General features: G+C 41.8%; 2 protein-coding genes across 3 annotated transcripts in view; one reads left to right on the top strand and one right to left on the bottom strand.

The window, feature by feature from the left end:
- The window catches only part of arhgef6 (Rac/Cdc42 guanine nucleotide exchange factor (GEF) 6), a 43,219-nt gene extending 35,929 nt beyond the window's left edge, over positions 1 to 7,290 (top strand). Inside the window, exons 19-22 of one of the 2 annotated variants that reach the window (XM_015949233.3) lie at positions 1,784 to 1,870; positions 1,960 to 2,059; positions 2,343 to 2,397; positions 6,853 to 7,290. In XM_015949233.3, the coding sequence (XP_015804719.3) occupies positions 1,784 to 1,870; positions 1,960 to 2,059; positions 2,343 to 2,397; positions 6,853 to 6,975 (365 nt within the window). In that variant the 3' untranslated portion in view covers positions 6,976 to 7,290. The remainder of the gene's footprint in view (positions 1 to 1,783; positions 1,871 to 1,959; positions 2,060 to 2,342; positions 2,398 to 6,852) is intronic. The other variant, XM_015949243.3, reaches the window with a different exon arrangement.
- Positions 7,291 to 9,928: 2,638 nt separating this feature from the next.
- Positions 9,929 to 11,830, bottom strand: cd40lg (CD40 ligand). Its single transcript, XM_015949307.3, has 4 exons — positions 11,476 to 11,830; positions 10,719 to 10,746; positions 10,518 to 10,601; positions 9,929 to 10,437 (listed from the first exon to the last, which is right to left on the bottom strand). The coding sequence occupies exons 1-4, from the start codon at positions 11,683 to 11,685 to the stop codon at positions 10,067 to 10,069; spliced, it is 693 nt and encodes a 230-aa protein (XP_015804793.3). The 5' UTR covers positions 11,686 to 11,830; the 3' UTR covers positions 9,929 to 10,066.
- Between the last annotated feature and the right edge of the window lie 3,955 nt (positions 11,831 to 15,785).

The raw sequence follows: 15,785 nt of genomic DNA, 5'->3' as shown, positions 1-15,785 counted from the left end.
AGACTGACCAATGAAGAGAGGGCCTCAAGTTAAGACCCTCTCCTCATTGGCCAGTCCACACGAGGTGGGTCAAAGGTTACTCTGGGCGGGTTAAGTGTTGTCAGGCATTCAAGTATTGAGTATATTTACTGCATATTACAGTAAAATATTCTGTATGTGACCACATTATTGTGATCCTTGGGTTGTGATGATGGAGCCCTTGAATATTGTTGCCCAGGGTACAACAAAGTGTTAATCTGGCCCTGGTTCCGCCGTCACATTCCCGCAGAAACTGGTTGATCACACCGGGGCCAGACTACTAACATGTGGTTTTACAACCACAATGTCCTCAGAAGCAAAAACGCTTTTAAAAGGGAGGGAGGAGTCCTAACTGTTGCTGCAGGCGTGTTGTGTGAGAGTGCAGTTATATACTGGTTAATATATTTTTGGGTTCAGTTGCTTTCATGTGGCCTAATGTGAGTCTATTTGGGATCATTGGAATGATCAGCAGCATTTCTTGATGTGACTTTATGGCAGTTGCCCAGGGCATCACACAAGGAGGATGGCATTCATTTACTTTTGTTTTATTTGGTATTTTTTCAGTCATTTTTGGAAATAGTGATCAATTTTGATTAATTCACAGCCTATGTTTAATTACATTTAAAATAAATGTCAACAGATGAGATCAAACAAAACAGATGAGAATTGCCCTTAAGCTGTTTAACTTGGACCAAGCATTTTAGGTCACAGATAGATGTAGCTTAGGGTCTCTGTCTATACACCTTATAAGACAATTTAGGTGATGGCATGTTGTTTTTCTGCTATTGAACTGTTTTCTAATAATGTTGTGTTAAATAAAGTGAAGGAAGGAGAGAAATAACGTTTCCCTAGCAGTTTTTAAAAATTTCCCCATGTAATCCGATTAATCGTGTCGAGACCCCATCCGATTAATCGATTATCCAAATAATCGTTTGTTGCAGCCCTAATGCCATGTTATGTCCACTTTGATGTCAGAAACCATTCATTTATTCTCATGAAAACGGCAGCATTCTATTTTTCTGTGAATAAATTTGCTCTGCAGTAAAAAAAATTACAGCTTTCATTGCTGGGTTTTTTCCAACTGCAGAGCGCATTTTCAGAGCGGCAGATTAAATATTAAATATATTAATTGGGAACATTTATTTAATCTGCCGCTCTGAAAATGCGCTCACAGTTAGAAAATTAGAATGCTGCTTTTTTTTCTAATTGCACAAGAGCACATTTTTAGAGCAGATTACATTTACAACCGCATCCAATTAATATAGTGTTCATAAATTTCATCTGCCGCTTGAAAAATATGCTCTGTTAGAAAAAAAGCTGCATGAATGCTGTTTTTCTTTCTTTTCTTTTTTTTTTTTTTACTGCAGAATGCTTCTCACAGATAATTAGAATGCAGAGCATTCTATCACGCTAAAACATTATGAAAGGTTAAAAAAAAAGTTGGGCTCGGGCCGGGGCGGGCCGGACACGGGCTCAGATTTTAGGCCCGTGCAGGGCTCTATGGTGGACTGCCCTGTTCACTGAGATCCGTAGCCGTGAGTATGCCACATTGTTTATTGTCCAGTGGCATGTGGACACAGTTTGAAAGAAACCACAGATTCTGCCATCCAAGATCCGTCAGTGGGTCGTGGCCAAACTACATTTTCACATATATAGGACAGCTTGCCAGGCTAGCACAGACCATGACTCCTGGTTAATGGCCACCGTGATAGCCTCTCTTGATGGATTCTCCAGATGTATCTGTTCTAAAAGCTGGCTTTCACAGGCACAGCTGCTCTGGAGGAGGACGCTCAGATACTTCGAGTGATTGAGGCTTATTGCACAGGAGTCTGCGTGCACCAGAACATCACAGGTGTGTTTGTGTTTTCTTTTCCTTTGTCACCTTTTCAATTAAGGCCATAAATGATCAGATCTTCTCTTTATGTGTGTGCTCGTGTGCAGCTGTGCGTAAAGAGTGCCCTCCTCAGGTGCTCCTGCCAGAAGAGGAGAAGATTATTGTGGAGGAGATTAAAAGCAACGGGCAGACAGTTATTGAGGAAAAGTAAGTTTACTAACGTTCTACTAAAGCGTAGGCTTGTATTTTCTTTCTCAGTGCTTTGTTAATGATTCTACAAACTGTGTTTTTGTTTCTGTAATGAGATTCATAAATCAGATATTGATCCCAATTCAGCAGCTGAATGATCAGTTTGCTTGAGAAACCTTCAAATAAAAGGCATTATTTGTCTTCCTCTAATGAGGACCAGGGGGATTAAAGACCCATACAACGCAGGAGCACTGTTCTCTCTCTTCTACATCCTGATTTGTGGTTTGTTTTGGATTTTTAGGAGCCTGGTTGATGCAGTTTATGCTTTAAAGGATGAAGTTCATGAGTTAAAAAAGGTAAGTGAGGTTATTCATGAATATGAGTAATTGTTAATGAGTTGTATGGGTGCAAACCTTTCATTGATGGTGGACTTTTACGAAAGTTATTGAATGTTGGTCAAAAAAAACACAGACTGAAGGTTGGCATGTCTAATCTGCCGTCATGGTGTGGAGGGAAGGTGAGGGAGGAAGAGCGGATCCTTCAGGCAGGTAAATCAACCCAGGCAAGACAGCAATGGACAATTGGTTCCTCTTTAATGGTCAGGAGTGCAGACACGACGGGTAGACAGATGTGAACATAAACTGACATGTAATGAGTACGAACTGACAACTCACAAGCAACACACAAGGCTTATATCAATCAATCAATCAATCAACCAATCAATCAAAGCTTTATTTATAAAGCGCCTTCCGCAACCCTGTCAGGAAGCCCAAAGCGCTGAACATGGTACAGTTGTAGGTAAATATATTGAGTAAATCAACAATAAAAGCAATTCAAATTACAAAATACAAATTACAAAATACAAATTACAAAATACAAATTACAAGATAGATGAAACATTTTGGTACAGGACAAATGTGTGAAACACATTTGGATTGCGTGGATGGATAGATTGAACCAATGAAAACTGTGAAATAAATTCAACATAAAAGAGGGCCAAAATCAAACATGTTCTGGAACCGCCAAGCGGAGGAGGTGTGTTTTTAGGCGATTCTTATGGGCCATTCCCATCTGTACCGGGTCGGGCCGGGTAGCGTAGGTTGTTTACATATCTGGGTGGCCTGGTATTTTTCCAGGCCAACCAAGGCTCATTCTCGGCCCTCTTCTCGAGGTGGTCTGCTTCAGGCCGACCAGGGCCAACACACCCACTGCTGACAGCAAATTCACACCTTCCATTAGAGCAAGCCTCTGATTGGTGGGTCGAATCAGCCCACATGGGCTTAAGACAAGGATGTGTGGAATCAACCGGGCCAGGCTGGGGCCGACTGGGGCTACCCGGCCCGAGCCGACCCGGTACAGATGGGAATGGCCCATTAAAGACAGGCAGAGATGGGGACAGCCTAACTGAGGGTGGCAACTGGTTCCAGAGTGACGGTGCTAGGACTGAGAAAGCCCGGTCCCCGCGGGTACGACACCTAGAACGAGGGACAGCGAGCAGGCCTTGGTCAGAGGAGCGCAGAGCGCGTGATGGGGAATGTTTGTTCAGGAGAGTGGCCAGATAGGCGGGACCACCACCCTGGAAGAAATGATAAACAAAGACGAGGATTTTGAATTGTGAACGATAGCAAACCGGAAGCCAGTGCAGGGAGGCCAGAACCGGACTGATGTGGTCCTGTTTCCTGGTCCCAGTCAGGAACCTGGCTGCGCTGTTCTGCACAACCTGTAGGCGACGCAGTGATGACTGACACAACCCTGCATAGAGAGAGTTGCAGTAGTCAAGCCTAGAAATTACAAATGCATGCAGCACCCGCTCCAGGTGGGCTCTCGACAGCATATGCTTGATTTTAGCAAGGCGTCTCAGGTGAAAGAAACTGGACCGGATCACAGAGTTGATGTGAGCCTCAAATTTAAGTCCTGCATCAAGTTTCTCCCCCAAACTGGTAACAGCTGGTTTTGAGTATGGAGAAAGAGGGCCAAGATCAACATAACAATCCACATTCCTGCTGTTGGGGTGAAAAACAATGAGCCCTGTCTTTCCCTCATTCAGATGTAGATAGTTGGCCATTAGCCAAGACTCCACCTCATTAATACAGGACACAAAGGACTATGTACACACTGGGATGGGTAATCAGGTAACACGAGGCAGGTGGACACAGGTGGGCACAGGGGGGCAATAACGTGATATCTGCTTGTTTATTCTTTTAGTTAACATCTCATGAACCATTGGATGTATTTTAATGAGACGCCGCATGTACGTCTACAACTAACTGACTTATGGAGTTGACCAAATTCAAAAGGTCACCACAGCCAGCTGGCATATATTGTGATAACCAAGTCATGCATGCCCTAACTAATAGCAGACTGCACAAGATCTTGAACTACTGCAATATTGTGCATAATAATAATTGATACATGCTCGTTAATGTAAGAAAAGACCTTTTAGTTTATGCTTTCACACTGAGTGCATTGGTTAGATTTCACAAAGGTGATTTTAAAAACATGTTTTCTACTGCAGCAACAGTACTGAAGCTCCATTATTTTCCCTTGAGCTGAGCTGAAGAAATGTTAAAGGAGACCAATAATGACTTTTTCCTTAAGTTACAATAGTTCTATGATCAATACAAAACATGTTTAAGAAGTTTTTTGCACTAAATCCCTCTCACATGAAGCAATTTCAGCATTTTAATTCTTGACAGTTTCAGTCACTTCTGGAATGAGTCGTTTCAGGGCTTTGCCAGAAAATGAGCTGCCGCTGGCCACGCCCACCCAGCCCCTGCCTTTCTGCTGTAAGCTGAGAGTAGGGGTGTACACAGTTGGCCGGTTAAGTCCCGTTAACTGCCAGCTGAACTCACGTCCTTCTGCTGTGCATGGGTGTAATATATATTTTTGCCACCAGAAGGCACAAGAATGCCACTGTCAAAACCACAGAAGAAGAGCTTGTCACATGATCAAATAAATTTACTCAAAAATTAAGCGTTTAGGAAAGTGCACAGCGTGGGAGCATTCTTTATGTGGTAGTTAACAAAATGAGGCCGACATCAAAGCGTTGAGCCTGGAAAAACATGGAAATAAAGCTGTGCAGCAAAATGAAACAAGGCTCCTGCGTTTGTGACAGCTTGGTGTCTGCCTCCTGTAGTTTGGAAACTTTGGTGTAATTAGTTCAATGTAAGGAAACTCAAGTGTTTTTTTAAATGTGTAGCCTCCACAATGCTCTATAAGCAGTGCTGTAATGCCGGACGGCCCATTACACAACATGTCCTGGTGGACATTTCAGCTCTCATCCCACTAACGTTGTTTTTAGTTTATGAATGTTTTAACAGGCGTGGGACTTTGGTTCTGTGTCTGAGTGATGTTAAAAGAGTAGGAGGAAAAGCGTTAGTTTTATTTATATTTTATATTTTTTTCTCTGTGTGCGTGCGCAGGAGGGGGGCTGGAGAGGGAGTTTACGGTTAACAAAGAATTAACCACTTAATGGCTTCAATAATCGGTTAAATACATTTTGGAAAATGTGCAGAGAGGCTTTGATATCTAGGGGGAGCTTGGAGGAGAACCGCTGCTCCTCCAGTAGCAGCTCTCTTTTGCATGTGAGAGGTGGTTTGTTTTTCCCCATTTGTGACATCACAAACTAGGACTTTTTCAAATGAGTCATTTCAGGCACATAATTTCCTAAATAAACACGGTCAAAAAAAGAGATATTTGTTCTTTGTTTCTGTCTGTTACTGCCCCTTAGCATCCAAGAGATATAAGGAGGAGAGCTTAGACGGGTGCGACTTTTTATTTGCGTCAGGCTGTAGATGCATACGTCTCATTCCCAGAATCGCACCGAGCACCTGATGCCAAACACTGTGCAAACACAGTGAAAACTGAAAATACATAATTTACAAATTAAAGACAGTTGCTGACAAACATCAGGAGCAACAAACAGAAACAAAGAACAAATACCTTGCTCCTCTTGCCATGGGGTGCAATCAAAGTAATGTCACGCAGAGGCTTGGCACGGCAAGACCATAGACTAAATGTACAAAGCATTTGGTAGGGCGACACGTTCTTATTTAATCAATTTTAATCAGAATGCCCTCACTAACGTGGAGGTTTGGTCTGCTGCAACACGTCAAGCCAGGTGGAATGCCAACGCCACGTCCACATCCGGGTTAACGCCCATTTATATACAATTGAGTGAGTGACGTTGACAATCCACCTACTTGCAGCCATTTACAAGATGGATGGGTTTTTATTACATTTAGAGTGTTTATAGAGGCAGCAGAGACCCACATGGCAGCCAAAGGCGAGTTTTGAATAATGTCCCTTGTAAACTGCGTCAGAACTTTCAACCGTGACATTAAAAATATAAGGTGGTCTGGCTGGTGTCTGTAACCCTAGAACGTGACCCGAGTAGTTTATTTTTTATTTTTTTTTTTAGCCTGGAAAGAGTATTTTCTTCTGTAGCACCAGGGTCTCTGGGCTTAAGAGGAATCTTACATCGTATTGACAGCCTGGACACCTTTAAAAAGCAGCTGTAGACCCTTTTATTTAGACCTGCTTTTACCTAAATCTACTGTGTTTTTGTTCTTTTTTTACTTGAATTAATAATCATCTTTCACTTGATTTATATTTACGATCATTTAGTAACGTCATGAATTTGTTTTCCTGATTTTAATTTATTTAAGATCATTATGATGTTATGACCTTGTGATTTTTTTAAATCTATGTGAATCACTTTGGGATTTTCTTTCAGTGATGAGTGCTATGTAAATAAAAATGTCTTACTTACATTATTCATTAAATACAGCTCTTTTTCATACACTCTGCAGGAGAACAAATGGATGAAGCAGTTCCTGGAGGAGGAGCAGAAGTCTCGCAAAGAGCTGGAGAGGCTAGTCCGAAAACTGTCCAAGCAGAAGAACGACAGCTCTTGGGAGGACAGCGGCCACTGAACGCGTCCTGGTTTCATGGTGCTACGTGTGGGCTGACCTGCACTGGGACAAGCGTTTGTGTGTTTATTTGTGCATCTTTGTCGTGTCTTCACATTTCAGTCTCACGCAGCAGAATCAGACTCTCAAACCTTGGAGTTTCTTTCTTCATTATGATGATGAGATCCGTCTTCCTGATCCAGCGTCACTAAATGAGACAAACAAAAACAAGCTTCCTTGTATGTAGCTGGGCTCCACCACCATGTTTCCAAATCTCCTGCCACATGGTGACTCGCTCCGTAAACTCCACCCAGCAAACGGGCCAGTGTTGGACAAGAAGAAACAAGACAACAACAAAAAAACACCCAGACTGCTTTATTTGTGTGTTCAGTTGGAAAAATGAAAGGAGTACAAAGCCATCAAGCCTTCTCTTGCATGCACTTCTTTCTAAAACAGAACTCATGACTTTGTCACTGTCAGTTTTTATTTATCCATAAAGGCCTGGGATCTTTTTTAAACCGTTTAGATGATTGTTGCCTTGTGTTCAAGACATTTTTGTAGGCATGTCAAACAAGTGAGCTCACCACGGTGAACAGTCTCAAATGTCTCCGCTGACTGTTTATTTTAAAAAAACTGCATCAATCTACAGTGTTACTATGAATTTTGCGTCAGAAATGTGATCCTTTTATTCAGATATGGACTTCAAAGCTTCCAGGGCATCAACACATAGGAAAAACTTAACTGTGCACTATTTATTAGTACAAAAGGTAATTTACTCTTATATATATATATACAAGAATAATTGTAACCCAAAATATTCAGCTTTTCTTTATTTTGGATTTTAAAACATCATCTGTATTTATTAACATGAACATTTAAAAGTAGTGAAAGCCATATATATGTAGTTTTGTGAGAAAAACAAAGATCTTTTTTATCACAAATGAGGAAATACTTTAGTAAAATGTTTGTTTTGAGAGTAAGGAAGGTTTATATCTCTTATCCTGGTGGATTCTGGCAGAATTGAGGAAAAGAACATTTATATATGAGTGTAGAGAAGTGCTCAAATGTCTAAGTGCCTCCCGAAGGGGTCCGAAAACCAAAAAAGAGAGTTTAAGACCAACTGGGACTAAATCAGTAAATGATCATCAAAGTGTCGTTATTGTAGTATCTTAGCTGAAACGGCTCGAGCCTGATGAGTGTATGAGTTGGTACATTAACGTGGCCTGGCCTCTGTACATTTCCTCATGGTTTAGCGCGGATGCACTGTCGACGCTGTTGTCTGTTCTGCAGAGAAGCGGTGACTGTTAATGAAATGCAATAAGTGACTGCTTTACTGACCGAGCCCTGGCTCAGCCGCCGCCGCAGCAGTGGTGGTCGGTCAGACCTGGAGAACCTGCAATAACAGAAATGGACCCAAACATTTTCAGTCTCTCTCCGCCACACATCCGACTGAGAATTAGCCTTTTCTTCAACCAGGTTTCTCAGTTATTTAACTTAACCCATGGCCTAGTTTTCCACTTGCAGGTGATCCATAGTAGTTCAGATTGTGAAACAGTGTCTTTGTGGGAAGTGCTGTTTTTTGCACACGTCTCGGTAGAAACCTCAGAGCAGCATGAGGTTCATCTGCAGAAGTGTCTCCTTCATGCTTTTAAAGGCACAACTTGCTTTTGAGCTGGAGCTGGTCTATTACTGCTTTCCAGCTTTTATCACTTGTTTATTGCTTAACATTATAGCTTGTTTGTTGTTTTCTGTAAAAACTGTTCATTAAGCATCACACACTGAATTTTTTTTTAATTTCCAAAATCCTCATTGAGCACTTACTGGTGAGAGGAACTCCAGTCCAGCTGAAGTTATATTTCCTGTGCACTGTGTTGTTTTCTTTCTTTTTCATTTTAAAGACCGTTCTATGCAAGTATTGTATTCTCTCTCTTACCTAAAAACCCTGTACTTTGTTTGTTTGGATCTTTTATTAAAAGTTTAATATAAACTTTGAATTTGTTTAACCAAATGTAAAACGGAAAGCTGTTGCAATCTCTCATTTGTGCTGGAAATCCTCCAAGGCAGGCTTTTCCATCCTGCTGTCGACTCACGAGCCATGCAGGAATTAGTAGGTCGCTCAGGTTCACTCTCAGGAAACTCGTTGCACGATGGAAGGAGTGACAAGAATGGGTGACATCCTGTGAGAGAGTGCTGCCTCTGCACCTACACACCTCCATAGAGATTCACACTTTCCATGCCTCCACCATGAGAAGCACACGTCTGAGGGCTTAACTATCGTTTCGAGTTTGCTGGGTCGGGATAGATTACTCATCAAGTAAAGCTCTCACACGAAGTTACTCATAAGCTCCCTTTAGAATAACTTAATCCTAAAATAGACACCATAATTAGCATTTATAGGAAATTATTCTGAATATTAAACGCAGAGAAATTGTTTTGTCTTCAATTTTAACAACCTTTTTAGGTTCATAAACTTTTTGTTAATCAAAACTGAATTAACATGTTGATGGAAAACATGTTGCCTTTTCTGCTCAAGTCTAGTTTAATGATAAAAAGGCCATTTTAGCTGTTATTCAGTCCTAAATGAGGAGGCTTTTTGTACATTCTGGGAGCGACTAAACTATCTTCAGTTGGTTTTAATGAACTTGTTAGCAAAAGATCATTATTAGTGATTTTTTCTTCTTTTAAATCAACATCTCAAAGGGCTGGAGTCTTGCAATCTTTTGTCCAAAGTAAGTTTTTAAGAATAAATGCTCCCCTCTTGGACACGGCAGCTTCTAGGTACAATAACTAATAAACCCAGCAATAAAATGCAAAGAAAACAAGTTTTTTTTATTTTTTACTAAAAATGTTTAAAAAATGGGGAAGAATAATAGATTTTTAAAAATAAAATCTTATCAGAGACAAATGCAGCAATACACAGAAATAAATATAAAACTACTATCCACAAAACAGAATTGCACGTTATTTAATAAATTATAATTTCTGAATGTGCATTTTGTCTCTTAGTTCCAACAAAATGTCTGTTTGATCCACTCTGATGATTTCTTGGTAGCTATAAATCCAGATGTAGAGTCCCCACAGAGTTCAGATCCGTGCACGTGCTCCTGCTAGAGTCCTATAGTTTGTACATCCCAAAGACAGTTGCACCATCTTTATAGTTTACAAGAGAGAGGTCTGGTACCCAGACGCTGAGCTGGTCCCCGCTCTCCAGGGAGATCAGGTCCCCCTGTGAGGCGGTGCACAACTGAGGGCTCGATGCAGAATCGGACAAGCTGCAGGAGGCCACCATCATAACCTTTTCCTCCTCCTCCTCAGTCTTTCTCATTTTGACCCAGCTGGTCAGCGGTTCTTTAACGTGACTTTTGGAAAAGGTCACTCTGGAGTAAACAAAATAATCACCAGGCTCAAGGATGGTCAGCCAGCTGCTTCGGTAGTAGTTGATGTTTTTGCGAATGGAGTGTTTCATGTCCCACTGGAGATAACCCTCTGTGGGGAGAGAGGACGGTGTTTCAGCAGTCTCTTAAAAATAATATGCATTTATTTCTAAATTAATCTTATTTCCTTACTTGATTCCTCTTTTGGAGTGGTTGCTACCATTCGTGCCAAAGCTCTGTAAGTAATTTCTTGTTTTTCTGCTGAGAGAAAACCAACTGGAAACAAACCAAACAAAATAAATAAATAAATAAAATAAAAAAACATGTCAGACGTTCGTGTGGTCAGCTAGTTTTCTTTAGAAGCTCAGATGTAGATTTAATCAGAAAAATTACCTTGTCGCTGATGGGAGGGGAGGTTTTCCTATTTTGATAAAAAAGAAAGGTAATTATTTTCTCACAATGCTTCATATATGTACATTTCTATAAATCACTGATTTAATTTGAATGCATTTTTTAAAATGCTCAACATTTGAAATATCTGTGAACCATTTCCTGTGCTTTCATTGCTTTGCAGGGTGCGACCTTTTCATGTGTGAAAGCACACAAACACTTTCAGCATCTAAAGATAAGCAAACCCATATTTAGAGTAAACTTTTCAAACACTTCTTAAAATTGCAATTTGATAGTGTTTTATTTAGCAACATCTGAATTCATTTAGTATCAACTAATCAGGTAATTTATGCATCAGGCTCTTATTTGCAGGTGAAACTTGAAAAATGGTGCAAAAGTTAATTTATGTTGGTAATTCAACATAAACTGAGAGGCCATCTAAAGGCTCAGGAACCCTTAGCAGGTATTCTGGATTCAGTAGCGGATCAGAGTGTGACACTTTGAGTCTAGAATATTGAACCTTTTCACAATATTCTAACTGTCTGAAATTTTGAATGTGGGGTTTTCATCTGCAAGCTGCAAGCCGTAATCATCACAGTTATAACAAAGGCTTCAAATATCTGGCTTTGCACGAGTCTATCAAATACATTACTTTAAACTTATAAGTTGAGTTACTGAATGAAATGAACCTTTGCACCATATTGTAATTTTTCCTGTTTCATAAGTAAAACTTTGTTACAATCGATAAAAGCATACTTACAGATGAACCTGGGTTTTGTTGATGGAACAGATAAATGAACCCTCCGACAGACAGCAGCAAGTGCAGAATCACTAAAGCAACCAGAAATCGGATGAGAGGCTTGCCGCTGTTCGGTGCTGGAAGCTGAGCCGGGATGAGGACCGGTTGGGGCTTGGCGTAGCGTGGAGGCACCGGCGGTGGAGCCACGCTGGTCTGGTAGGTGTTGATCATGATGGAGAAGAGCAGTGGAACCCAGAGAGGCCTGACATCCGTGACATCCCATGCACCTCTGAGCAAATGCTCTCTCAAGCAACTGAGTTTTTCTTTGTCTACTTCCTGGAAGCTGTGGGGCCTTCAGATCTGCGACAGATCTAACCTATTGAGAGGACATGAATGTGCTCATCATGTCACGCCTCCTTCTGCCATGTATGTCATGATTCTATTTATTGCATTACTTTGTGCTACTCTGTGACAATCAAAAGCAAGCAGTTATTTATAAACGTTTACTTTGCAGAGCACACTGAAGTGCATCAGATGCAAAGCGCTGCTTCACTAAACATCAGTCAGATGTTTTAATTGGTCCTAAAGAATGAAATTATGTCTGATCAAATTGTCCTGAACCTTAATAATTTAACTTATTTCTTTTAAGTGGTTGATAAAAGTACACTGACCAAACCTCAAACGTGTGTGGCTTGATGCAACCTGAATCTAGGTCATTCAGGTTCCCAGACTCTTTATGCATAATTAGCTTGTCTAGTAATCGCTGCACAAGTCTTACATTTACTGAGACTGTACTGTCAAAAATTGGGCCAAAGTGAAACACCTCGCTGTGTTGCTGCTGCTCACCAGGTGTTGCAACTAGCCCGTGCAAGTCTGATATGAAAGGATGGTTCAGCCTAGAGGAGGTTGTGAAAGTAGAAGTTTTCAGAACAGAAAATAAAGCAAGGTAAGTCTAGCCTGGCAAGCCAGACTAAATAAATGTATTATTTAGTCTGGCCATGCTCCATTGACGGCTCTCGGTTGTGGGGCAGGTTCTACCGTTGTCTTTCAAATGATCTCCTCATTCCACTGGACAAAGAATGTGACATACTCTTGTTTCACTCTGTTGCATCATCCCACCCACCAGGCATATAGAGTGCCCTGATTGGCCCACAAAGCGGATAAAGCTCTGTGATTTGTTCACTAAGCAGATAGAGCACTATGATTGGCCCACCATTATGGACCAATCACAGCTCTTTATGTGTTTGAAACCCCTCTAGAGAGCTGTGATTGGCTAGCCAGAGTCCTGGTAGAAGCTGCTGAGGTTCCAATGGAGCATGTCTAGACCTTTGCAAAGCAAAAATTTGGTCTAGTTCACTAGGCTAAGGTAAGGCAGCTGTTTTTGTATAGCACACTTCAAACACAAAGGCAATTCAAAGTGCTTTACAAAAGCATTAACAGCAAACACACAAAAAAATAAAAAAAGAAATGTACGTAGATATCAATTTCAGATTCAACAAACAGATAAAAGGCATAGTCATAAGGTGAGCAGTTACAGTGCAGAAAGTGCAGCATAAGAAGCATGTATTCAAAGGTTGATGAAAACATGAAGGTTTTTAATTTTCAATTAAACAATTTTAGAGTTAGGCCACATCTGAGGTCATCAGGAAGCTGATTCCATCTGTGTGCAGCCTATCTAAAAGCAGCATCACCCTGTTTGGTTCTGACCTGAGGTTCTACCAGCTGACTGTGTCCTAAAGATCTCAGAGCCCTGCTGGACGTATATACCTGAAGGAAATCTGACATGTATTTTGGCCCCATGCCATTGAGTGAGTTATAAACTAGTAGAAGTACTTTGAAGTCGATTCTGTAGTTTACTGGTAACCAGTGTAGAAATTTAAGAACAGGAGTGATGTGTTCAGTTCCCTTGGTTCTTGTTTAGACTAGCAGCATTCTGAATGAGCTGCCTTTGTTTTACAGCTTTTTGGGAAGACTAGTTAGAAGACCATTGCAAATGTCCAGCCTGCTGTAGATGAACACATGAATGAGTTTCTCTAGGTCTTGTCTGGACATGAGACCCCTGCCCTGAGTCGTGCTCTTTGATGCAGATGATAAAACGCTGATCTAGTTATAGCCCTAATGTGACCAGTGAAGCTCAGGTCGGAATCAATTATGACACCAAGATTCCTAACCTGGGTCTTTGTCTTGAAAAGCAGTGCAAGAATCAAGAAGAAGAAGAAAATATCATTTCTATAGCGCCTCTCAAGAAAAAAATCACGAGGCGCTTCACAAAAACAAAAAATGTAAAAATATAAAAAAGCATTTAGAAAATGTTTTAAAATATTTTTAAAATGAGCAAAAATAGACAATTGTGATTACAAAAATGTTAAGAAAGAGAGAGTAAATAGGAAAGAGGGAAATCAGTGGATCCTGAGGAAGGTGGAATAGGTGGGGAGAGCAGAATAAAGAGAGAGTGGTGAAGAAGGTCATACAAAAGCCAGCTTGAACAGGTGAGTCCAGCTGCTTTTTGAAGGAGACCACTGAGTCCACTGATCTCAGGCTCAGGGGGAGAGAGTTCCAGAGTCTGGGGGCCACAGCAGCAAATGATCTGTCACCTTTGGTCTTTAGCCTGGTGTGCTGCACAACCAGTAGGCTTTGATCACTGGACCTCAGGGACCTGCTGGGGGTGTAGGGACTAAGGAGATCACCAATGTAAGATAGTGCTTGTCCATGTAAGGCCCTATAGACCAGAACCAGGATCTTGAAATGAACTCTGAAGTTGACTGGCAGCCAGTGAAGCTGGAGGAGAAGCGGGGTGATGTGGGTGTATTTGGAGGCCTTGGTCAGAAGCCGAGCACAGGCATTCTGAACCACCTGTAGACGGTTCAGGGAGGTTCTGCTCAGACACGTGAAAAGAGAGTTACAGTAGTCTAAGTGTGAGGAGATGAAGGTGTGGAGAACTGTCTCAAGTTCAGAGTGAGACAGAATGGGACTCAGCTTAGCAATGTTCCTGAGATGGAAGAAGGAAGAGCGAACAAGAGAACTGACATGAGAATCCAGGGTGAGAGATGGGTCAAAGGTCACACCAAGATTCCTGTCGGAAGGTTTGGTGTGAGAAGCAAGCTGACCAAGAGTCTCTGACTTTGGGAACCAGCTTGTCTGGGGCACAGATGAGGATCTCAGTCTTATCTTCATTCAGCTGTAGAAAACTCCCAGCCATCCAGGTTTTGATAGAGTCTAAGCTGGCGTGTAACAGCTGCAGCTTAGACATTTCATGGGGCTTAAAGGAGATGTACAGTTGGATGTCATCTGCATAAAGATGGTAGGAGATTCCTTTGAAGGAGCTCAGGATGTGCTGAAGAGGAAGCAGATAGAGGAGGAAGAGCAGAGGCCCCAGCACAGAACCTTGTGGGACACCATGGGTAAGGGAGGTGGTGGAGGACCTAAACTTGGAGACGACCACAGAAAAAGAGCGCTCAGAGAGATACAAGGAGAACCACTCCAGAGCAGTTCCTGAAAGGCCTACCCAGTCTCTGAGCCTCTCCAGTAGCAGGTGATGGTCAACAGTGTCAAAGGCTGCAGTCAGGTCCAGCAGGACCAGAACAGAACAGTCCCCTGCATCACTGTGAGTCAGAAGGTCATCAGAGACCCTAAGAAGAGCGGTTTCAGTAGAATGAGCTCTACGAAAAGCTGACTGGAAGCTATCATAGATGTTATGTTCATCAAGAGCAGCTATGAGTTGTTTAGCCACAACCTTTTCCATGATCTTGGAGTTGAACGGAAGTTTAGAGATGGGTCTGAAGCTGCTATGGAGAGAGGGGTCGAGACTCGTTTTTAAAGAAGCGGGTGGATTACAGCGTTCTTAAAGTAAGCAGGGACCTGACCAGAGACCAGAGAAGCATTAATTATAGAGAGCACGCTGGGACCGATGGACAGAAAAGCACTTTTAAACAAAGATGAGGGTAAGATGTCGAGGGGGCATGCTCTAGTTTGGTTAACTCAGACAAAGACACAGGAGCAAAGCTATCTAGGATGATGGGCCTGGTTGGAGTCGGGAGAGGCGGCGATAAGGCTGAAGGAGAGATGCTAGATCTAACCTTATTGACTTTGTCCACAAAGAAAGACAGAAAGTTCTCACAGTCTGCAACAGAGTGGATGGAGGCTGTAGGAGAGGCAGGAGAGACGATGGTGCTGATGGTGTTAAACAGCACCTTGGGGTTCCCTTTGCTCTGGGACACCAGGATGGAAAAATAGGAAACCCTGGCGTCTCTGACTGCAGAGTTAAAGGATGCCAGAAGATCCTTTAGGTGCAGCAGATGGATGTGGAGATGGGTTTTCATCCACAAACACTC

The sequence above is a fragment of the Nothobranchius furzeri genome, chromosome 1 (assembly GCF_043380555.1).
Source record: "Nothobranchius furzeri strain GRZ-AD chromosome 1, NfurGRZ-RIMD1, whole genome shotgun sequence".
Taxonomy (NCBI): domain Eukaryota; kingdom Metazoa; phylum Chordata; class Actinopteri; order Cyprinodontiformes; family Nothobranchiidae; genus Nothobranchius; species Nothobranchius furzeri.
The sequence above is the reverse complement of the archived record's forward strand: the minus strand, read 5'-3'. Positions and strand labels throughout refer to the sequence as shown.